General features: G+C 43.0%; 1 protein-coding gene across 1 annotated transcript in view; it reads left to right on the plus strand.

Moving 5' to 3' along the window:
* The first annotated feature begins 1,432 nt into the window (after nucleotides 1-1,432).
* MTHFD1 (methylenetetrahydrofolate dehydrogenase, cyclohydrolase and formyltetrahydrofolate synthetase 1) overlaps nucleotides 1,433-24,306 on the plus strand; it is a 39,983-nt gene continuing 17,109 nt past the window's right edge. Inside the window, exons 1-15 of the mRNA XM_009903605.2 lie at nucleotides 1,433-1,566; nucleotides 9,467-9,551; nucleotides 11,159-11,218; nucleotides 11,904-11,957; nucleotides 12,348-12,484; nucleotides 12,602-12,702; nucleotides 13,016-13,152; nucleotides 14,518-14,629; nucleotides 19,153-19,280; nucleotides 19,984-20,081; nucleotides 20,756-20,929; nucleotides 21,443-21,579; nucleotides 21,860-21,906; nucleotides 23,950-24,057; nucleotides 24,157-24,231. Coding sequence (XP_009901907.2) covers nucleotides 1,526-1,566; nucleotides 9,467-9,551; nucleotides 11,159-11,218; nucleotides 11,904-11,957; nucleotides 12,348-12,484; nucleotides 12,602-12,702; nucleotides 13,016-13,152; nucleotides 14,518-14,629; nucleotides 19,153-19,280; nucleotides 19,984-20,081; nucleotides 20,756-20,929; nucleotides 21,443-21,579; nucleotides 21,860-21,906; nucleotides 23,950-24,057; nucleotides 24,157-24,231 — 1,494 coding nt within the window. The 5' untranslated portion in view covers nucleotides 1,433-1,525. The remainder of the gene's footprint in view (nucleotides 1,567-9,466; nucleotides 9,552-11,158; nucleotides 11,219-11,903; nucleotides 11,958-12,347; nucleotides 12,485-12,601; nucleotides 12,703-13,015; nucleotides 13,153-14,517; nucleotides 14,630-19,152; nucleotides 19,281-19,983; nucleotides 20,082-20,755; nucleotides 20,930-21,442; nucleotides 21,580-21,859; nucleotides 21,907-23,949; nucleotides 24,058-24,156; nucleotides 24,232-24,306) is intronic.

The following is a 24,306-nucleotide window of genomic DNA, read 5'->3' on the forward strand; positions in this document are numbered from 1 at the left end:
CTGGAGGCCAGATGCCCACCAAAGCCCCTTTATTACTCCCCCTCTTAAATGAACAGAGGAAGAAGGGAAAAAAAAAAAAAAAAACAGAAGCCAGGAATAGGATAAGAGCTAGAGAACAGGTCCATTGAATTGGGTTGGACTGATCTGGAGTTAATTGTCCTCACAGCATCTTTCTAGTGCTGTGGGGTTTTTTTTGCAGCAGTAGTTGATAACATAGCAGTGTTTTGGCTACTGTCCAATCCAGTATCCAGCCTGGTCAACAAAGCCGGTGAAGGATCTAGAGCACTACTCTTACAGTCTGAGGGAACTGGCATTGTTCAGTCTGGAGAAAAGAAGGCTGAGGGAAGACCTTATAGGTCTCTATAACTACCTGAAAGGAAGTTTTGGTGAGGTGGGTATCAATCTTTTCTCCCAAGCCGCAAGCAATAGGACAAGAAGAAGTGGCCTGAAGTTGCACGAGGGGAGGTTTAGACTGTGTATTAGGGCACATTTCTTCACTGAAAAGTTGTAAAGCCTTTAAAACCACTTGAAGAGTTGTAAAGCCTTTCAACAGGGAAGTGATGGACTCACCATCCCTGGAAGCATTTAATAGACACGTCAATGTGGTGCTAACAGTTATAGGTTAGTGGTGGATTTGGCTGTACTGCATTAGATGTAGGACCTGCTGATCTTGAAGGTCTCTTTCAACAAAAATCATTGCATGATTCCAAGCAGCTGCCTGACAGGAATCTGTAGCTCCATCAGCTCTAATGTGATTACCTACTTCAATCACATCCTTTGGATGATACTCTTAGGAACCCGTTTCTCACTCTTGGACAGCTCCTATGAATTTTAGGTCACAAAGTTGCCCACTTCTTCATTGCTCTGTTTCTACACTGGCTAGATAGTGATTTGGTGGCATTGGTATAATGCAATGTCACCAGATGTGTTGAAATCTTCAAGAATTACTCCTTGTGAGGAATACCACACTACTACCCGAGGACACGAAACACAGGGCTTCTTCTTACAGTGACTTGCGACTCTCTTCAAGACACGGGCTCTGCAGATGCCCCCATCAGGGCTGCTAGCCCCCGTGCACCCCCCGCGGCCACTCCTCAGCCGCCCGTTGCGGAGGCAGCTTTCGGCCCTCCCTTCCCAGCGCCTGCAACCGAGGCTGCCGCTCAGGCCCTTTCTCCGCAGAGCAGGGGCTCAGGAAAGGCCGGGGCCAACAGCAGAGCCTTCCAGGCGTTTTGGCAGCCATCCCGCCGATTTCCCTCAGACACGAGAGCGCCCTGCGTGCCTCACGGGGGCGGGAAGCACAGGGGAGGAAGCACAGCTCTGCCGCCACCGTTGGAGAAGCCCACAGCCCCCCCTCGGTCGCCCTCTCCTCCCTCCTCGGGGGCGGGGGCAGCGCTTGCGCGGTGGGTCGGCTGCCGAAAGTTTGGGGCCACGTGGGGCTTGGAGTAGGGCAGTGGTGGGGGCGGCCTGTCCTGCAGACGCCTTGGGAGCCCCAGTTGTGCTCGGCTGCTGCTTCCCCGCCCTCGCCATGGCCCCCGCCGAGATCCTCAGCGGCAAGATAGTCTCTGCGTACGTACCCCGGGGCCGTCCGCCTTCCCGCCATGCGCCCGGCGATGCGCAGGGCGGGGGTTTCCTCGGGCACGGAAAGTCTGTGGGGACATCGGGGATTTTTTTACCCTTAGGGATGGCCACGGTCAGGAAGGAAACCGGCGCAGCTGGTGGGCTGGGGCTGTCCCGAGGGTCCCAGCCCTGCTGGCCAGGGAAATGGGGCTGCTGTGGCCCTTGCTTTGGCTCTGCCCGAATGGAGCAGGTTTGAAGATAATCCAAAGTGTTTTCACTACGTTGCTTTAAAAGCTCCCTTCTTCCTGACGGGAAATGTTCAGAGTCATTAAATTAAGGTGGTATTAAAGACCTTCAGAATAATTTAAAGTGGTGTTAGGGGCGCATTGCCTCCCCGAAAGGCCAGGCGGTGTGTCTGCTTGGTTCTCGGTGGTGCATCGAGCATCAGCCCTGCAGTGGGGCTTGTGGCCGCTCTGCGCCTTTGCACTGCGATAAGGGCCCAGGCAGGTGTGAAGGGGCTAAGTTGTGCTTTTGTGTATGTACGCAGTGCGCTTGGGATGCTTTATAAGCAGGAATTGGGAGCCTGTGTTTTTAGGTATGGTTTCTGTGTTCATAGTGTGCAGGCATTGGTCACTTAATTTTAAAAAGTAAAATAAATCCATATACTGGATAATGTCACGATGAACGTTCACAGGTGTTCAGCTGTTTGAAAGTTTTATCACACCCTAAATGGAATGACTGCCTTCTGCTTTTCAGCTTTTACATAGATGTCAAGCCCTAAGTATTGTTAAAAGTGTGTTGCGTGTTTTAGTTTGTTTTTCCTACTGCTACTATACATACAAGTCTAATAAGGAGGCTAAACAAATCTCACTGAACCTAGGAAGATGCTGTAATACTATGTTGTGATACTATGTGCAAGAGTTGTTTAACAAGGTAGGCTTATTTGCCCGGTACCTCCTCTTTATAACCAGGAGTTTGGACAGAAAACGTAAATTTGAAATGGTAATCTCCAAAAAGTCACTAGGCCCAATGTTAGGTGTTGCTGGGTACAACACCTCTACATCAAATTGACAATGGAACATTTCTGAAAAGTAGACCTAATGTGTCTTGAATCTCAATACCCATGATGAAAGGCTTGCATATTTTTTTAATCCAGTCATTTTTGGGCTAGTACCACTTGCATATTGCAGTTTCAGTCTTGTGATCATCCCTTAGACCTTACTGTGTTTGGTAGTCTTGAAACCCATGCACTCTGCATGCTGTCTGTGTGGTGCTTAGTCATCAATTTACTACAGGTTTCTTTTTTTCTGGCATAGAAAGTGCCACTGAGGAGTAGTAGATCCTTTTAAGCTGCGCATTTATTGCAATTTTAGAATGACTAGAAATCTGAAAAGACCTTGAGTACAATGAATGTTTTGGAGGAATTCTGAGCATTCACCTTAAAATGTCTTTCTTTGCAATGTGCATAGATACAAGGGCTTTTTTTTTTTCCCTGTATTACATCAGCAGCTGTTTTCTGAAACGTGGACCTTTGTGGTACTGTGCAAATACCTGGGAAGAGGCATAAGCTTTTAATAGACACATCCAGGAGGACGGACTGCTTAATTTCCAGCACATCTCTAAGATATTTGGCTTAAGCCTGTCTTTCAAAGGCATGAAATCCTGACCTGAAGACAGTATGTAATGGAAGAGTAATTGCAGCTTTACAGCTGTCCTTTTCAATTTGTTTATTTCTGTTGTGTTTACTCTCAGGTGCACTACATGAATGAGGTTTGTGTAGTTCTGCTTTTTCCTAGTGGAGTACTTGAAGGAGATAGGAGGAAATTGGCTATCTGCCCTGCAGATCACAAAATCACAGAAAACATCCAGGTGGAAGAGACCTCAAAGGTCATCCAGTCCAACCCTTGACCCAGTTTAGGGTCAATCCTAAACCATGTCCATAAATGCCAGGTCCATATGCTGCTTAAGCACCTCCAGGGATAGTGACTCCACCGCTGTCCTGGGCAGACCATTCCAGTACTGTGGTTTAGTTGATTAGATGGTGCTGGGTGATAGGTTGGACTTGATGATCTCAAAGGTTAATTCTGTGATTCTGTAATGTTTGATAACTCTCTGTGGAGAAATATTTCCTAGCATCCAGCCTGAACCTCCCCTGACACAGCTTGAAAGTATTTCCTCTAGTCATGTCATTTGACACCAAGAAGAGGCTAGCCCCATCCTTGTTCCAACCTCCTTTCAGGTAGTTGTAGAGAACAATGAGGTCTCCCCTCAGCCTCCTCTTTTCTAGACTGAACAGCCCCACCTCCCTCAAAGGTTCCTTATAGACCGTGTGCTCCAGGCCCTTCATCAGCCTTGTTTTGCCCTTCTCTGGACATGCTCAGAACTAAATACAGTACTGGAGGTGTGACCTTAGCAGTGCTGAGTACAGGGGGATGATCACCTCTATGTTCCTGCTGGCCCCTGTGTTTCTAATACAAGCCAGGATGCCATCCCTTTCTTCCAGACCCTCTAGAGAAGTGCTGGGGGATTCTCCTTGCCCAGAGTCCACTCCCACACCAGCAGTCTGGCAGCAGATGCAATGACAGGCATGTGGTTTTTCTAGGAATTTTCAGCTGAATTCCCTGTTGTAGAAAGGGTGTGTTTCTGACTCAACTCAACAGCAGAGTCTTTTCAGTTACTATATTTTAGGGGTGGTTTTTTGTTACTTTAATCTAGGAAAGTGTTCCTTTGTGAATCAGATACTAACAGAAGAGGTGAATCAATGAAGTAGTGTTACAGCTACATAATTCTGAGTTTCGTGTGTGTTTTAAATCAACACTCAAGTATTGTGAACATTCTCCTTGCACTCCTTCCTCAAAGAGGGGTGAAAAAAATACCTAATGCAGTCATGTCAGTTATTTAAACAGAAGTCAGGTAGATAGTGGCATTACTATTTTCTGAAACAGGCAAAGAGAAGACTTTGAGAGAGAGCAAGAGAGCTCTCTCATCTTTACACTTTTATGTGTCTAGGTTCACAATTAGAAAGTGAACTCTCTGGTCCAGTACCAGTTGGTGCCCCTGAGCATCTGAAAATATGATTAAGAATCCTTTGTGTCAAGTGCTGTACGGACACAGAATTTGACAAATTTGACTCTGCTCCAAAGAGCTTACAAGCTAGGAGAAAATGTCCAGTGGACAGCAGGGCCACAGTACTGTCATCTCTGCATGTCACCATCAGGTTATGTGGAAAGGGGGAGTCCCAAGGGGAAAAAAAAACATTTAGGGGTCTGCTATGTCCCCTTTGTGGAAGGAAAAAATAAATCTTAGTATCCCTTTTTGTGAAGACAGACTATTGCAGGTGTGGCCTAGAGTATTGTCTGAAGTGCTTGCAGCCCCATGAACATGATTTGAGCCCTTACTTATTTCTGTTATGTTGTTCTTTGATTAAATCACCTGATGGTTGGCCTTGTATGCCAGTATTGGTCATGGTATTGTTACTCTCTTTGTGGTGCAGACTCTTCTGTGAAAGTTTTAAAGACTCAGCTTTATGTGAAACTCAGGCTCTCTTCTGTTGGCATCTGGACACATTTGAGAAGTTCCTCAAATGCTGCCTATCTCATCCCCTTCAGGTGACTGCTTCTTCAGCTCATCTCTTTTGTGGCCTTTATTGGACTAGTATTCTGAACATACAAAAAAAGCCTATGAAAAAGAAAAAGCTTCTTTCTGTGTCTGTCTGGCCTGAAGAGTGCTCAGACAGGTATTTGAGCTGACACAACTAAAGGAGTGTTTAAAATCTGTGGGAACTGTGGAAAGAAGCAGGTGGTTGCCCTGTGAGTTAATGACAGTGTGCCAGGGCTGTCCAGTGGTATGAGAGGAAACTTGTGAACAGATTTCAGCTTGGCTTTCTAAACAGTGTCTTCCCTCAACTGGAGCCATCACTTGAGTTACTAGCAGCATTCCCAGGGCAGTTCCCATTCTAGTGCCACTTGATTGGGGCAGACAGCCTGTGACTCCCCAAAGAGAGACTCCTTTCTATCTCTTCATTGCAATGCCTACAGATAGGATCTTCTATGGCACACTTGCTTGCAGCTTCTTCGTGGTATTTGAAGATAATGCTGTTCTCTGGCTAGCTAGGACATGGTGCCATGGAAGTTTGCAGTGTGGAGCAAGCTTCCCCTTCTCCTTTTTAGTTTCTTTTCTTTTCATGGAAGCAACAGAAAGTGAGCTGTGGCAGAGCTGTAGGTTCTAAGGACGAATGACTACAAGGACAGCAGCCCAGACCAAGATAGTACAGGACCTGGGGATGATGTCATCGTGAACCTTATATACCCATTTGTGGAAGGTTCAGCACAAACACTTCTGATGCACATTTCTGAAAATTTTGGGAAATTTGTGATCCAGGCAGTGAGGCCAAATCCTCCTCGTTGTGGGTAGGTCTCTTCTAGAGCATCATTGTCTCTGAAGGAGGTACTTGCCAGGTCATATGTTTGGCAGTATTCACATAGGCCCAGGGCCCCGTTACTCAGAGGAGGAACAGAAACACAGCCTAGGGAGATCTTCAGCATGATGTGTGTGTGATTGCACCACAGCTACCTTAGCCATTGCATGTGCATAAACCCATATGTGTAGTGGCCGGGGTCTCCTTGAGGAGGCACTGGCATGGGAGCTGTACATCAGTCACATGGAGGAATATGGCTTATCCTTTGCTGTTCTGGGAAATTAATTTAATAAATCTAAATGCAGCTCAGTGCTGCAGTCTAGAAAAAGAAAGGCTAATAGTTTGGGTTTGGTTTTTTTTTCTTGTTCGTTTGGGTTTTTGGGCTGGTTTTTATACTGTGTGCTTAGAGGTGTGTGCTGTCCTTAACCCATGTGGACCCTGGACCCTTGTTTGCAGTGTGGGTTTGTTTGTGGAAGAGCATGTGGGCAGAGGAGGGGTCTTGGCATCAGAGTGAAGGCTTTGAGGAACAGCCATGTACAACTGAGAGTTTCTGTTTGAAGAATTAAAAGTGGTTTTGTACAGATAATAAAAATGTTAATTTATCAGTATGAACTTTTTATCTTTGAAGACCCGAAGTACACAGGAGAATTTTGCAAACTCTTATCACTGAATAGCTGCTTGCTTCAAAGATGATTTTGTAAGTCTGCAGTGATAAAACAAAGTTGGGGGGTTTTCCTCATGTTTTTTCCCAACCTTTGTAACTTTGGCTGTTGTGGTAACTGGAGAGAAGTGGTACTTAACACTAGGTGGCCATCTAACAAGGGATTTCTTGATCCAAGGCTTCTAAGCCAGAGCAGTGCTGGCAGCGCCACTTTCTGTGTATTGCCTTTCTTCTGTAGCTGAAGGAAAAGTGAGCTAGTGCCTAATTACAGAAAATGTCAGCAATGTACTATGTGAACAGTCATAGCTGCTGGGGGTGGAAAGCACAGAGGAAAACTGACCCCTGAGTGGACTTGTTTCTCTTCCCCCAAGAAGACTGGGTTAAAAGTAAAACCCAGACCTGAGACCCTTTCTAGTTGATTGTCCCGTATAAGGGGTTTACTGTGTTAAAGATTATGATATGTTTGTTTGCATTTCTTTTTGTTTGCAGGCCATAAACCAGTGCTTTTCCTTCCTTACTGGATCACTGGAAACTGTTCTCAGAAAAAGCTCCCTCAAAAAGCTGACCCTGCCCACCCACTCATTGGTTAAACAGAGTTTTTCTGACCCTTCTTGGGATAGTTGTATAGTTGTTATTGACTGCTCTTGAGCTCAGGCCCTGCTGTGTCTGCAGCTGTAGATTTGGTTGCTTCTCAAGGGGATTACAGCTGGAGTGAGAGGCTGATTTTGTCACCCAGCAGATGAATTTTGTCACTTCAGTGTGAAGGATTTCTAGGGCAAGGCTGATGGGTACATAAAGCAGTGTCACAGCAAGCTGGTCTGTGTGTCAAGTCTTTTGTGGAGGTGATAGGTAAAGGAAGCCTAGGAACTACTATTAAGTAAAATTTAAAACAAACTCTTTTACTGAATAATGTTAAGAGATTTTCAACAGCTTGGCCAGATACAAACACCTATAAATACTCTGAACCCACTCCTCAGATGCAGCAAACTTCTGACTGATTTGGGATGCAGCAAGAGGTATGTATGATCTGGGATGGAGCCGGAGGCTGCGTGACTTAGAACAGCCTCAGGGCCGCTTCTGGCTGGGCCAGCTGTGACTGTCCTCTGGGATCAGTGCTGCTGGGTTGCAGCACAGCCATGTGCTGCTCCCATTTCCCTTTCTTCTTGCCTCAGAAATTTCTGATTTGGAGCACATAGTTGCAGTGTAGAGTTGGCTTATCTGGCTATCCATCATCCTGGAATTTCTGTGTATGGCAGAAATCGCAGCCTCTTAGCTGGCATCGGGTACTTGCTCTGTCCCTGTACCTTTGCTGTTTGCATTTGTAATGAGCTGACACAAACAGCACCTCCTGCAGTCTGGGAAGTCTGGTTCCACTTGGGAAGTTGGAGACCTTGTGGTACTGATTTTCATGTAGATGAGCATAAGGAGACTATATGTGTTTTAAACATTAGGATGTTTGGAGCAAGGTGTATTTGCTAAGCATGATGGTAGCACCTGCTTTTGTCTTTGAGAATAGTGGGTGGGACACAGGATAGAGATTATATGAAGGAGGATAGCCTTGTTATGGCTTTAGTGTCCTGTGAGGATTGTTTACCTGGCTTTTGCCTCTAGGTGAGTATCTTCTACATTTGCAGTGAGGTGCCACAGCCATCTTCCAGTGCTGTGAGCCCATCAGATGGGTACAACTGGTCAGTTATCTCTGAATCTCTGCTGCCTCTGGTGAGGAAACAGACCAGTAGTGATGGGGCTGCATCCAGGCTTTTGACAGTTTTAAATTTGAAAGAACATGTTGGGTCTGAACTGGGACCTTTTCCCCACCACATTCCCTGATGAGGGATCGTGCACATAGGGCCAGACGATGGTGTCACTCATGGCTTTTGAACTGTTCACAGCTAATTCATCGGTGGTGGGTACTGATTATCTCTAAAACTTTACACAGTAACCAAGGAATGAGTTGGCATCTGAGCTAAGTTAATCGGTGAATCCTTGTAACTTTTCCATGTCAAAGTTTTGGGTTAGTAATTGTGTCCTTAAACTTGTTTTCACTGAATAGTTCACCTGAGCTGTGTACCAGGGTTTACCTAATTTTTCTTACTGCTTCTCCTCTGTCTGAGTTCCTTCTCCTTCCAGCTTGCAAAGAAAAAAAATTCTGCCTTGTTTGCAAGCTCTCAGCCAGGGCCATTTTCTCACATGCATGTTGGCATGCACAGCAGTAGATTGAAGGCAGGAATGTGAGTGTAGGACTGCAGCCTACCCTGGGCTAGGCCAAGAATTCAGGCAATAAAACCACATAATACTGGCGTTGTTCAGTAGAACAGGTGTTTCTTTGGGTACTTCCTGTTTGTTTAGCTATTGAACAGAGTTTCACCATTGTAAATTCATCATGCTTTACCAGGACAGCATGTGTGACAGTGTTGCGATTGATGCTTCTGGAATGCAGGTAGATTTGGTATGGCAGATGTGGAAAGAGGATTTGCTTTTTATTAGGAAGCTTAAAATCCCGGGAATTTCCATCCAAAGTGTTGTACTTATTGTTTTATCCATGTGTCCTATGAGACCATGAAGAAGAGAGCGAAGCACAATGTGGACTTTAAAAGGGGGGGGGAGAAGGGTAAAAGGTAAATAATAAAACTTCAAAAGCATCTTAATGATTTATGGGCATTGATCTTATTTGGAGATTGCTGAGACTTGTGTGCAGGTATAAGTATGTTTGCCAGTCTGCCCATCTGTCATTTTTTCATCTCTTATCTTACTGTATGAGAGTTCAGCCCCTTGATTAACTTATATCTTGTTTTTTATCTTGGTTTTGGTTTGTTTTTTTCCCTCTTTAGACAAGTGAGAGACAGACTAAAGCAACAAGTCACTGAGATGAAAGAGAAATTTCCAGGCTTCAGACCAGGACTTGCAATTTTGCAGGTATTGTTTCTTTAAAGACAACTACAGAAAATATGTGTTGCGTTGCACAGCTGGTGAGTTTCATCAAAGCTGACTTGCAAAGGAACAGAAGATCAGTTTCCTGTGGGATAGTAATGTAGTTCTGTGATGTCCTTTCCCCAAGTACTGGGGCCCAGAAATATTTTGGGGTCTTTCAGTTGTGGATGTGTTCTTTAGTCAGATCCCTGCAGATCTTTGAGCATTATGTTTGTGAGATGGTAAAAGCAACCTTCTTGCCCATTGGGTGGAAGCAGTGTTTGTAGACACCCCTCCAAGTTTCTGCATTTGTGTAAGCTTTAAAGCCTGTCAGCTTTCAGCATTGTCTTTGTACTAGAAATCTTTGAAATGAGCTGCTTCTTAAGGGATTTGGTCTGCTGTTAACATCAAAATGAGAGACTGGAGGGGCAGGGTGGGGAAAAAATGCCAGCAAACAACTGAAAACACCTCTGGCTGTGAAGACTGTGTGCGGTGGATGGAACAAAATCTCGTTATTGAATTTGATATCTGTCAGAAGTGTGAGTCTGTGCAGAAATGCCTGTGGAGGGAAAAAAACGCTCATTAAGTGCAGGGATTTGGCAGAATTAAAGTGATTTTATATTTTTTTTTCTCCCATTGCAGCTACAAAGAATAGAAACTCTGTGTTTCTGATAGTGTTAACACCCCTGTTATGTAATACCCCTCTTGAGAGGTATCTGGTGTCTCTCAGTGCCTGTTTGCATGCTTCTTTCCTGCCCTGTTTGAGGCATACTTTTATGTGAACCCAGCAGACTTTATATGGGAGACAGCCCCTTTATCTAACCCCATGGAAGAACAACTGATGTATGCTGAGTGATCAGGTAATGCAATCACTCAAGCAGTTTGTAATCTCTGGCTGAGCCAGGGGTAGCTCTCAAGTATTGGTAAACGGGGTTTCAAGAGTTTGTTTATTAACTTTTCCCTATTAGTCCCTCATTTTCTTAGGATTACAAGCAGTACTACCTTTAAGAAAACATCCTGGATGTTGCAGGCAGTCTAGGAAATGAGGTTGTACTGTAATCACCCAATACTGCCAAAAACTATAGGCATTTGTTTCATTTGCTGCTTTCTCTATGCATCACTTTGTTCTTGTTTTGTAGGGGTTTATTTGGCAGGGAAATTCTCGAGATACAAAGCAGCAGCGGAAGAAATTTCTCAATCAAGGCACATGTATGTGCATAAAATTAAGATTCCAGGTATCAAAAAGGCCCGTATTTTCTGAAAGCATAATCAGATAATTGGATGTTATCAGCACCTGCTGATCATGTCAATTAGCTAGAAATTAAACTTTCTCAGATGAGCTGGCAGGCTGTAGTTTCTGCTTTGGAGGGCACTGTTTCTTAGGTTTTTCAACAGGTTTAAATAGTGTTTATGACAGAGATCAGACAATGTGCCTTTATCTGCATCTTACTTGATAGAACACTTCTGTTAGCTCCTGCTGTTTACAGGTTCTATCACTGTGGTTTACAGTTCTTCTGTAAACAGTGCTTAAAGGAAGGTAAGGGTTAAGCTCATCTCAGCCTGTGCCTGGGTCTGTCCTCTGCAGTGTGACTCAACTGTCTTTTAAACTTTAGGTTGGAAATCGGGATGATTCGAACCTCTACATTAATATGAAGCTGAAGGCTGCTGCTGAGGTAATGCCCACCTCTTAATATTTCTTTTTATCCTCCTACAGTAGGTCAAATCTGAACATGAAAAAACAGGTGCAAATCAAATGGTTTTGTCTTAAGTTTTGCCAGTATTGGAGAGACCAATGTTGGCCTGAATTCCTTGTTCTAAGGAAGTAGTATGGGTGTGTTACCCTGACACTTAGTGAAGCAAGGTGGATTGGTGCCACTTTTTGTGTGATCATCTCCTAGATAACATGTGTCTGAACTGCTGATACTCTGTCTTGACCCATGGCCATGCACTTGTCTTCCCCGAATGTCTTGTACGCAGGTGCTTTGCGTCTGTCACTAAGTGGTACATTACATGCTACAGCAGGACTGGGAATGTAGATGAGGCACTGTTTCCCTAGGTAATACTTGGCAGCTCTTCTGACATTTCAAGGCTGTATGCTGTCAAGACAAGATGTTCATGTCAAGAGGAGTATAGGACAGTTGAAGTATGGACCAATCTAAGCAGGCAAAGTGCTAATCTTTCACCTGCTCTTTAATTGATGGTATTTCCAACTAATGGGACCATAGCCTCAGGAGCTGGAGATAGACCTGGGGAATGTGACAGAATGTTGCTATGGCTGGGCTGTACTGAGAGAATAGCCAGATCAATCTCTGAAGTCAATTCAGAAATTAGATAATTTGTTGGTATTATCATTTGCAGATTGGGATCAGTGCCAATCACATAAAACTGCCAAACACAGCAACGGAAGCTGATGTAAGTAATACAACCAGTAGTGAACAAATATACAACTTTGCTTTTGAGCTGAGGAGATGAATTGAGTATTTGCCTTCTCATTTTAGTAAAAAAAAAAAAAAGATTACTTGCCTGTAGATACTAACTCATGAAAAAAGAACTGGAACTTGCTGAGGTTTTTCTTATTTTGCTTATTTTTAAAAGAAAGCTAAAGCACTAAAATGGAAAATTAGATATTTTAACAGTTTTTTTCTAAAAAATAATTGTTTTTAAAGTGAGTAATTTGTACTGTTTGATGGAAAAGCTAAACATACTGTGAGTATCTTTTAATCCAAACAGGATTATGTTTTTTCCTTTGCATCAGTCATACTGAAGTTTATCGGCCCTTATGGTTTTGGTCTTTACTTGTAGGTCCTCAAGTGCATTGCCTCTTTGAATGGAGACCCAGCTGTTCATGGCTTTATAGTGCAGCTGCCACTTGACTCTGACAAACCCATCAATACAGAAAAAATAACCAATGCTGTTGCACCTGAGAAGGATGTAGATGGGTAAACTGACTTTACCCCTGGAGAGCACAACAGCTACTCCAGAAAGAAACTTCTCTTTTTGAATGGTGGATCATGAGGCTGGGAGTCTTATTTGGCCTTTGTTCTCTCAAAACACAGCTTAAGTAGCATCAATGCTGGGAAACTCTCTAGAGGGGACCTTGGAGACTGCTTTATTCCCTGTACACCAAAAGGATGCATGGAACTTATCAGGCAGACAGGTAAGGAGGCTTTTATCCATTATTTATGAGTACAATTGTCCTCAATAAGAGGAGAAATTATGCAGATTGCAAGGCTGTACTTCACATTGAAACTTTTGTTGAGATGCCACATCATGTCTGCCTATTCAGGTCGTAAAAGAGCTATTTTTAAAATAGCCTTCCTCCCAACTCCAATTCTCTATCACATACAACCCAGAAGAGTAATCTAAAGCACCACAGCCAGATTTAAACTGACCAAGGGAATGTGTTTGCATCCATTTGTACTAGAGTGTACCATGACCTCGTTTTGCTTTCTCCTAACTTTGTGGTGCAGGTGTCCAGGTTGCAGGGAAAAGAGCTGTAGTGGTTGGTCGCAGTAAGATCGTTGGTGCTCCCATGCATGACCTGCTGCTCTGGAATCATGCAACAGTAACCACTTGCCATTCAAAGACCTCCACACTGGCTGAGGAGGTAAGGGCAGGCTGGATGCATGAGGCTGTAGTTACCTGCTGCACATTGCTGGTCTATGTACTGCTACTCTGAGTCATTTGGTCTGGCTTGTCTTTCATCTGAAATGGTTTCCCAGTCCTCTTCATTGCATGGTTGTGGAATACTTCCCCTGGAAAAGAATCCTGATTAATTTTGGCCCTTAATTAGAGGGGTTTAATTATAACAGTAAAGTAATTTTTCTTTGCTTTTCCCTTCCTAATCTTCATGTAGTGACCTGCAAGACGGTGTACATTTTTGTTCATTTGTTTCTGAAAAGGCCAAGTGGTCTTTTGCTTAAATGTCTGGGAAATGCTAGATTAGATGTTTTTCTCCAGGATTTTTTTCTCAGTCTATTTTCTATGACTGGAGTTGGTACCATTTTCCTCTTTAGCAGTGAGAGTGACAGAAATAGTGTGTTGCTGTGCTGCCACCTACTTGGATTTTGTAGAGCAATCAACACTGCCAGGTTCTGTAGGCAAGTACTAAAGCTGAAAAGGGGGTAGGTGTATTTGAATATAACCCACAAAGAAGATCAGAAACACTGCAGTGCTTCATACCATTAAGCTGTTGTTCAGTAAGGCTGTCATTAGGTTGATTAATAATTGAAGTGTTAATTCTTAATGAAATCTTAAAAATAGTTTTATCTCTCTTGAAGATTAAAAGAAAAATTCTAGGGGATAGCAGCTTCCTAAGCAAACATGAATGAAGCAGTGCGAGAGCTGACAACAAGCTTTAGTCAGAGTCTCTAGCACCAGCTTTGAAACCAGATCTCTCAAATTTACTGACTGTCTGAACAAATATTAGTACTGGGTTGCAATCAGCTTTCCTTGGAGTTGAATGTTAAACAGTCCTGGTCATAAACCCACAGGACAGTGCTGCCACTAGTGAAATGCCACATAGAGTTCTGTGCAGGGTTTGTTCTTGGCTGCTGTCTAATGAGTGCTCAATGTATTTCTAGCACTGAAAAGAGCAGCTGAATATGCAGGGGTATTTGAAGGAAGAAAGATAAGAATATGCAGAAGGCTTTAATTTTGTCTAAAAGTATGATCCACTTGTGAATCGTGGAGGAGTTCAAAGGAGTTTGTGAAGTGTTGACTAGCAATAGTGCAGGGTAGGAGTGTGAAAATGGGCCATAATTTCTCACTGCAGGAATTAGTCCTTGCCAAGGAGCTGCTAGCTATCATTAAAGGCTGACAATGCCCTTCCATCCCTCTGATGGCAGAGGGTGAACACAGAGTTTCACTGCAGCTGAAGCTGATCTAAGTTGCTGATGAAGCAGCTCTGTGTTTTTCCACTCCCAGTGTGATACAGGGTTGTTTATTTGTTTGTTTTGGTTTTATTTTATAGGTTGGTAAAGCTGATATCCTGGTGGTTGCAGCTGGTAAAGCTGAAATGGTTAAAGGTGAATGGATCAAACCTGGTGCAATTGTAATAGACTGTGGAATTAACCATGTGCCAGGTGCGTGGGTAATGTGTAAAGAGTGAAGAATGGGACTGTATTTATTTGTATGTAAATGCAGTTGCTAAGTGCATGGATACTGTTTCCTTGGTGTTTGTAGTCAATGTGTACTTCTTTCTCTTTTAAGTCTGTCATAGGTAATGATGGCAACCTCTGAAGGTGCCAGAGTGAAAAGAAGATTGATCTGAAGTACTGTCCTAAAGCAGAACAGTGGCAGTTTTGTTTCAGCCTTCAGTGAGGCTGATGACTAGTAGAGGAGAGAGGAGGCCTAGCAAATGTTAGAGCAGAATATCCATAATTTGCCCCAACTACACAGTGAAATCTTGCTGCTGTTGTCACTTGTGATTGTGCAGCTTTGCTGTCATTACTTCAGAGTTAGGTCTGATTAAGCTGCTTTGTTTGAGATACAGAAATGGAAAGCAGTCTCTTAAAGTAACTGTGAATTCTTTGAATCACAACATTAACTTCTTAGGCTTGAACAGCTATTGTCTTGAAACAAAGCAGCTTCTGCAATAGTATTGGTGACAGTGGCTCTGGGTAGAATAAAGTGCTTTACCATAATGGATTTTAGGGTAAGATTTCACTTAGCTACTCCTTTCTTACAAAGAAGGAACAGACAGTCTGGCAATTTCTGTTTTCATCTCATTTTAAATCCAAATTACAGATATTGAATGATATGGAAAATTAGTCACCATCCAGCTATCTCTGCTACACCCACAAGGCTTTTAAAAGATAGTTTTCATAATTAATCAGTCATTTTGTTGCTGTTATTTAATGGAATGTAAAGAAATTTCTGTTGAGGAGCCTTTTTTTCCTCAAAGATGATGTTGAGTTGCATTTAAAAACATTTGTCCTTGGTCTAATTAAAATTAAAAAGTCATCTGCTGTTGCTGTTTGTTGCTGGATGTATTTGTGCCAAGCTGCCCAAACTTAGGCAATTTGCCAAAACTCCCGGGGTCACTGCTGATTTGCATGAAGCACAATGACTTAGAGCCTCCCTTACTGACACGTAGCAAATGAAACTATTTGCTGCCATTGTATTTCTGACACAGGATGGTGTGCCCTTTTTATCAGGCTTAATGTGAATGCATCTCTGAGGACACATCCCTCCTTCCTTGTGATTTGTCTGCCTTGGGCAGTGTACAGAGATCTGAGCTTCTTGTACACTGAGCCTAGTCAGTGTTACATGGGAAGATGCTTAATGGTGTTGTAAGAGTTGGTAATCAGGGCTTGATTAGGGTATCATGGAAACTGTCACATTTCAAAATGATGGATGCCACAGACTTGTTTTCTCTCTTCTTTTTTTTTTCCTTTTTTTTCTTCCCCACCCCCGATAGCTTTCAGATAAATCTTTTGGGAAATCACTTCCAGAACTGTGGTAATTGTAATGTTGCAGAAAGAATGGCAGCAAGTGTGCCCAGCTTCTCCAGCTCCATCACTGTACAGACAGCGTATTTCTGCTAGCCGTGATGGTACTTTGAATCAGTGGCAGAGAAATAGCACAATTGCCATTCATCTTACTGTAGCTTTAAGTGCAGCCAGCTAGGTGCCTCCTAGGTGTAGAAGTGTGTTGCAGCTGGAGAACAGGACAGTCTCTGGCTGTGCTTGTACTTTGCAAGTCACAGTGCCCTGCACAGGTTCATCCTACTGTGGTTTGGCATGTCATGATGTTAATTTCTTGCAGGCTTGCCAAGTTGCGGTTAGCCATGTAGAGCCATGCAAAGGCAGTTGTGCTTTTTAATGAGAGTGGTCTCTGTACTCCCAAAGCTGCTAATTTGGAGGCTAGAATAGGCAGTTTAGGCACATCTGGCTTTATGTTCATGTGCACTACAGCTGAACAAAATCTATTTCAGGCAGAGATACATGTATTAGAGCAGCCTAGCATGTCCTAATGCCTTTCCAAACTGAAATGTGTTTTTCTTTTCCCCACTGCTGCAGTTGAAGAGGTGGTCCAGCAAATATTCCAATGCCTTACTCCAGGCCTGTAGAAATTGCTCAGCTACAGGAAGGGAGAACAGTGCAAGCAGAGACTGTTCCCAGAGAAGGTGTAGTCTCTGGGATCGCCTTATCTGAGTCCTAATGGAGGAAGTCCTCCTCTGCTATGGGATTTTTCAGTCCTAGCTAACAGGGAACTATGAACAGTGGGATATGAGAGCAGCAAAGGAGGGTCAGCCTCTTTGGATCTTGGTGCCATGCTCTTCAAACACCAGAGGTGCTACAAAGCTACAGAATGCCTTGACCTGTTGCTGTTTCTGTCTTCATGTACTAGGAATCAAGCTGGCACCACAGGTCTGTGAGATCAGATTGTGTTGGGTCCCACATGAAACAGCTCTCCCAGTGGTGCCCTGAGGAAAGCGGCAGACTGCAGGCTGCTGGTCTCATGTTTTGTGGATGAGGGTCATGTATGACTTGTGTGTTTGCAGTCATATATCTTCCATAACTCTGTTACAGTTGCCAGGTACACTGACACAAGTTTGCTTGGAAGTCATGTGGATATTCCCAGCCCTCCTCTGGTGAAAGCACGACTATGAATTAGCTCTGGTCCAGAAGCTGCGCTCAGGCTGACTCTAATGCAGAGGTAGATGGAGAGCATCATGCCTGTTCATTCTCTGTGTGTAGACATGTCCTTTGCTTCTTGGATGCTCTCTAGTGTTACAGCTGGCTAAAGAAACTACTGGACCAAAGAAGACACAGGCACTGGAAATGGTTATAGTGTCACTGATACTCTCTGTAACTAGTTCTGTTTTTTTAAGAGTAGTGTGATGAATATTGAGAAGGTAAAATTATGGGGAGAGGAGGAGAGTGTGGTATGTGAGCTTTCCTTCAAAAGAATATTTTGAAGGTAATTTAATAGCTCCTAAGTTGTGCTAAGGTGTGAGGTGCAGATGCAGGGGCAGGGCCTAGGGATTTGTCTGGCTTGCGCTCATCAGTGTGTCTGTGTAACAGGTTAGTCTGTTTGTGTTTGGAGTGCCTAATTCTTTGCTTGGGCCTGGAGTCTTCCTGGCTAGGGTGGCTAGTAAGCCTGCTTGGCACTCTTGGAGGAAAATATGATTGTTATTTGCCTTTTTACAACTTTGACTAAACTGATCTCTAGGCTAGAAGGCCAAATCGGTGTGCAGTTCAGGCAGCAAAGCTATTTAGCAGTTGTGATGTTTGTTCAGGCTTTGAAATTTAGGGAGAGGAAGCGCTGCTAAAAACACAAAGACAGCAAAACATCCAAGCTGCTAATTGTTGGTAACAATGGAGCTAAAAATTAGTGCTGGCAGGAGCTGCTTTTGTTCCCTCTTTGGTTTTAATAGTAATCATCTGTTTAAGAGTTTGGTTTCTCTTGCATTTGTCCCCCTTGCCACATGGATGTTAAAGTTATTGATTGTGTTCTGTTCTTACTCTATGCAGTACAGTATTTCAGTGTAACAGAGCTACAATCTATCTTGAGGTTTTTCACACTGTTTAAAATGTTTCCTAAAATTCTCACATCTGAAATGAGGATCTGCTACTCCAGGAGAAACTTAAGGGGTATTTTGTTTGTCTTTTATTGTTTGGATGTTGGGTGGGTTTTTGTTGTTTTGAGGGTTTTGTGTATGTGGTCTTTTGTTTTGCTTTGTTTTTTATATGCTGAGTCTGTAATGAGCAAGTTCCTTAGAATACTGTGCTAGTTTACTAATGAATTTTGTCTTTTTCTCTCTTTATGGGTGAACTTAAAGGTCACCACTGGAAAAAAAGTGCTGTATATACTTCTGAATGTAGGTCATTTAGGATATGACAGCAGGAAATAGCAATTTTTTTTGCCAGAGAGAAAGAATGTTTTACTGGACCTCTCCTAAGCCACCTGTGGGATTTGCTTAGAGTCTTAAGACTCTGATCTGTGTGAACTGCAGTATTTACTAGTCCATCACTGAATAATTTAAACATTCAACTCCTGTCTTCAGCTTCTGTAAAGGCAGGTAATTTAATTCAATATTAAGGCCTAGATGTCCTTCGAAGTGGAACAGAGCTGAGTTTTAGGAACAAGTCAGTCCTCTTCCTTCTCTCAGTTCTCCTAGACTGCTGGTTTATATCTCCTTCACATTGGAAGCCATGCTAATCCACCAGTCATACAGCAGGAGCTGTGAGAGGGTGGTTCTGATGACATGTGTATTGTGTCCTGTTTGTCTTTTATTACTGCACAAATGTAAGACTTTGTGCTTTGGTCCTCCTGCATTTGTTTGGGAGTCATTTTCAGACTGCCCTGCTGGCCATGTGCCACTGAAAAATAACTTGCATCCTCAAGGAAAAGATCTGTGACTGAGGGTGAATGGTGCTTCATGGGAACATTCGTTGCATGAGCTGTTGACAGCCTTTGAATGAAGTATGATAAGAACAACTTGACCTGGTGATGTTGTTTTCACTTACCTTTTACAGCTTCCAGGTAGTCAGTTTCTATTTTGCTTATTCCAACACAGGAAGGGACTTCCACTTCATTCAGTGCTACCTCTGTTTTGGTGAAATGTGATGTGTAAATTACTTTTTCCTTAAATCCCCAGACAGCACAAAAGCCAGTGGAAAAAGAGTTGTAGGAGATGTGGCATACAGTACAGCAAAGGAAAAAGCCTCCTTCATCACCCCAGTTCCTGGTGGTGTTGGACCTATGACTGTGGCCATGTTAATGCAGGTATGTGGACAGACTGAGACTGCTTATCATCTCCTCCACATTTGCTGATATTTGCTCTATATTTGCACCCTACCAAAGCAACCAGTGCTGCCTTCTTGGTCTTGCAGAGGTTAGAATTTCCAACTTCTAGTCCAAACAATTTGAATACAATTAACTGAGGAAGAAGGAGGACCTTAAGGAAAAGTTAGGACAGAGGGGTTTTTTGATTGTTGGTTTTGGAGATTCTTTGTGTGTGTGTTGGGTTGTTTTTTGGGGCAGAGGGTGGGTGGGGAGGTTTTAGGTTTTTTGAGCATGGTCTCTCAAAACAGTGTGAAATGGGCTTATCTTACAGTGTTCTGAATGCAACCCTAAAGCTGTCCATTGGGTGACTGTTTAAGAGGGAGGAGAGTAACAGTACAAGCCAGCTCCATCTTTCCTGCTTTAAGAAACCCTGCCGACACAGAGCACCCCCAAAACTCCAGTACGCTGAAGACATATAGGTAGATGGATAGAAATAGATAGATATGGTGGAGGGTTTTTTTCTTTTTAAGGAAACCACAAGTGGAATCTCATTTTGCATTGTTGACAAGTGCTTTAATCAAAGCACTTTGTGTGAATGCTAGACTGAGACAGGTGGAAGGGGAAAACCTTTCAGAGTCTCGCGGTTAACCCACATGGTTCATACAGTGGTGGTTGCTATAATGCATTTTCACTCTTATTTAAGAGCACAGTGGAGAGTGCACAGCGTTTTCTGGAAAAGTTTCAGCCTGGAAAATGGAACATCCAATATAACCAGCTCACCCTAAAGATGCCTGTTCCAAGGTAATGCTTTCAAATGAAGCCTCTGGTAGTATTCATGAAGTGTAGTATTATAGTATTCACTGCTGTTCCCAAGCTTTGTGTAATAAGGGATATACTTGTATGCAGACTGTAGCTGGCAGTGAGGTTAGGAGGTTAGGAGAGAAGTGGAGGGAGAGCCTCGTAAGATCTTCCAAAGCGAGTAGAGCTAACCTGCAGTGGTGCCATGGTATGTTTTGAAACGTAGACTTGAGTCATCCTGATAGTATTAAGGCATAACTACGGACTTCTACAGACTTCAGGCCAGCAAGATAGTTGCTGAATCAGCATTTGGTTTGGAAAACACTCAAGTTGGACATGGCAAAAAGCTGGTATCTTGAAATAGGAGTTGTTGGTGTCATGTCCCCAAGGATACACTAAAAATACACAAAATACCATAAGGGAACACAATGCACTACCAACATAAAGGTGTTCTTCAGGTGGGAGGAGTGAAGGGAAATTTGGTGGGATTATTTTGTTGTTGTTTGGCTTGGATTTTTGTTTGTTTTTGAAGAAAAAGCAACTCTGAGGATGTGTTTATTCCAGTATCAGCTGGATTGATTCATTTAACTAGAACCTTCCCTCTTAAAATACCCCATCCAGAAACAAAGAATTTGAGATAAGTTTTTGACTCATAAATTGACCTTGCTCTCTTTCAGTGATATTGAAATTTCACAGTCTTGCATACTCAAGCCCATTGATCAGGTTGGAAAAGAAATTGGTCTGCTCCCTGATGAGCTGGAGCTCTACGGCCAAACTAAAGCTAAGGTTCATCTGTCAGTTCTGAGTCGGCTGAAGAGCCAGCCAGATGGCAAATATGTTATTGTTACTGGGTAGGTATTTCCTTAACTGAAGCAGTGCTTACATTAAGTCAAGGTGAAAGCAAATTTTATTTAGTGTGACTTGTTTCCTTGCCTTCTGGTAAGATGACTGTATGGAGAGCTCTGGGTTTTGGTAAATCACAATCTGAAAATCTAGGGGTTTGAGAAACAGATTTATCTCCTGTGGCAAATAGTGGGAATGTAGTTTAACATTTCTCATCTAGAGATTAATTGTTCTGGTCTGCAGGTTAGGGTTATGAAGGGCAGGCTGAATCATGGTCAAAGTTCTGCTAGTCTAACAGCCTGCCTTCAATAGTAATTGACAAGTATTTTTTTTCAGAGGAAAGTCTTCAGCAGTTATGTGGTAATTTGCCATTCTCATTCCTGTTTTGAGCTGTAGATTGAGCAATCCAGAACTTGAACTGGCATTGACTGCAATCACTGGGTGACTGTTTTATCCCTATGAGTGTTTTGAGTCTCACCTACTGCAGGGGTTTAATTGTCTGTTCTGCCTTTCTGCTGCAGGATAACTCCTACTCCCCTGGGAGAGGGAAAAAGCACCACCACTATTGGCCTTGTTCAGGCTTTAGGAGCACACCTTCACCAGAATGTCTTTGCCTGTGTTCGGCAGCCTTCTCAGGGGCCAACCTTTGGTATAAAAGGTATGAGCAGTTTTGTTGCTTGCTCAATGGGGAAAGGTGACATTCAGAGATTTTTATTCTGCTGCATTGTAGTTTTACACAATTCCCAGTTAGAACTACATTTCTTTTAAGAAAGAGAAACCTTGGTAAGTTCCTCAGTGTTGTCTTCAAGTGCTGTGCTGAGATTTAAACTAAGCTGCTGTACAGTAGCTGCCTTCTTAAAGCTGCTAAGCAAAAGTGTAATACCACTCTGGGCTAGAGTGACATTTATTTGCATGATTTGACTGTTGTTTCTCTGTAGGTGGAGCTGCAGGTGGTGGCTATTGTCAAATTATCCCCATGGAAGAGGTAATTCTTTATGTAAAGCCTCATTGCACATATAGGCTGTGAGAAGATACTGCAGTCATATATCTTGCAAAAAGCCTTTTTTTTTATGGCCCGGTGTAGCACTCCCAAGAGCTGGATGCTTGATTTCACAAATCTTTTTGTTTGTTTGGGGTTTTTTTTGTTAAATAAAACAGTAATCTTTGGTTATTTTGGAAGGATGTCTGCATGGTTGTGAAACTTCATAGAACAGGCAATTCCCAGTTTCTCTGTTCTGTCCACTTCTCTTGATTTGCTGTATACCCTTGAGCAAGGTACATCCTATGCCTCTTTTTTTTCCCAGCACTGAAATGAGGATGAGAAAAACGTAATATGTTTTGGAAGCATATTAAGTAGTGCTCTCAGTAGCCATAGTCACCAACTCGTTCTGTGGGCTGTTTTGGTGTACTTGTGTTATAGATTACTAATATGAAATGGGAAAAAGGGGAGACCTCAGCCTGTGGGGCCCTGGCACTGCAGCATATTTCTGACGTGACTTGGCAACAAGTAAAACCCCATGTCCAGGGGCAGGGAATTGAAAGGCACAAGTAACACGTGCTTCTCTCAAGTCTCAAAGCAATTGCCTGTAGAAATCTACCTTTGTCTCGTGCACTATAGATTGACACAGGGCAATTTTAAGAAGAAAAGCAGAAATGATCAAAAGGGCTGTTCATTCCAATTGATGCAGCAAGTTCACAAAAGACAGAAATGTTCAGGAGGCAGAATATTGATTTAGGTGCTAAGAACATGTGTGAATGATAGATGTGAGAGGGAAAATAATCTCCTCCCCTTTGGGAGTGTTAATAAAATGAGGCAAGATACTTGACTGTGTGCAGCAGTGAGAAACAGCCTCACTCTTGGAAACAAACTGGCTGAAAGGATTTTCTTTTAAGTATGACCCACATGATATAAATATAGCTTTGTGGGAGTGTTTTAGTTGATGTATGTCTCATAAAATTGATGTATCTGGAAGTCACTGGTTAGAGTAATGACCTTGATACATCACTCAGTATTTCTATATGCAGCTTTCATCCTAGGAAAAGATTAGCAAGAGAAAGACTTTTGAGTTCATACTGCAGGACCATGGTAGTAATAACTGCTTCTTGTTGCATGTATGTAGAATGAAACAAAAATTAGCATTTACTAATTAGTGTTTATAATCAGAGTGTGACTAGCTGCATTCTGCTTTTAGCTATCTGTTTTTTTAAGAACACAGTAGCGAGGATTTACAAAATGATACTGTAAGGTCTTCTGTCATATCACCTTTTCTAATGTCCCCTTCTCATCATCTTCCTTTGCTGCTCTGCTGCAGAGGAAAAGGATTGTTTAAAGCACAGCTTTTTCTCTCCTGCTGGAATGCAAGTTTGTCACACAAGCTATAGATCCCAAGCAAGTAGAGCTACAGTGCAGCCAAATAACTCATGTAGACAAACCCACTCAAACTATCTTTTAATGAGGCAGAACCAAAGAAATTACTAGCAGTGTCACTGTGTAGTACGTGGTCTACAAGTTCTGCCTACAGTGTTGTGTGTTTGAGTGGTTAGCTTATGCAGAGGTCTGTGCAACCACAGCTTTACTGTTAGCACTACGCAAGGGTGCTGGTTTCAGTTCATCTCAGGTATCTTTGTGGGAGCAGCAGCAGCTTCAGCTAATGTATCTGTGAAACCTGTTGTGCAGTTAAGAGCGGGTCAGGAGGAAGGTGAAGGAGTAATGCAGATGTGCCACACCATGGCTTTCACAGGTGTTGAGCCTGTGAGAATCTTCTCATAGGGCAAAAAAACCGCCCTTCTTATTTGGAAGCTTCACTCTGGAAGTTTGTAAAATGACATAAATGTGGGGGAGGGATTTTTCTGTTTCAGAAAAATTCTTTCCTCTCTTCCACATACTGCGCTGAGCAATCTCTCCCCCTCCACCCTCACTCACTTTAACTTTGCTATTAATACTTCTCTTTCCATCTGTCTACAATGAATTGAAATAAATGAAAATTGTAGCTGGATGAGGTAGCTGATACGTTCTTATCTCCTCTAGTTTAACCTTCACCTCACTGGTGACATCCACGCTATCACTGCAGCCAACAACCTGGTCGCTGCTGCCATTGACGCACGTATGTTCCATGAGCTAACCCAGACTGATGAGGTACAATCCTTTCTTATGATATATTTGAGCATGGCCCACTTTGGCCAAGATTTTGAATGTGCCAGCAGTGCTAATTACCTACCTGTTTGATTTTGCAAGGCTCTCTACACCCGTTTAGTGCCTTCTGTCAGCGGTGTTAGGAAGTTCTCGGACATTCAGATCCGAAGACTGCAGGTAAGTTCACTGGTTTCACATTGAGTAAATGGAAAAGAACCAGAAACCATCATTTATGTAGGCAGAAATAGGTTG

Source organism: Dryobates pubescens, chromosome 5 (assembly GCF_014839835.1).
Source record: "Dryobates pubescens isolate bDryPub1 chromosome 5, bDryPub1.pri, whole genome shotgun sequence".
Lineage (NCBI taxonomy): Eukaryota > Metazoa > Chordata > Aves > Piciformes > Picidae > Dryobates > Dryobates pubescens.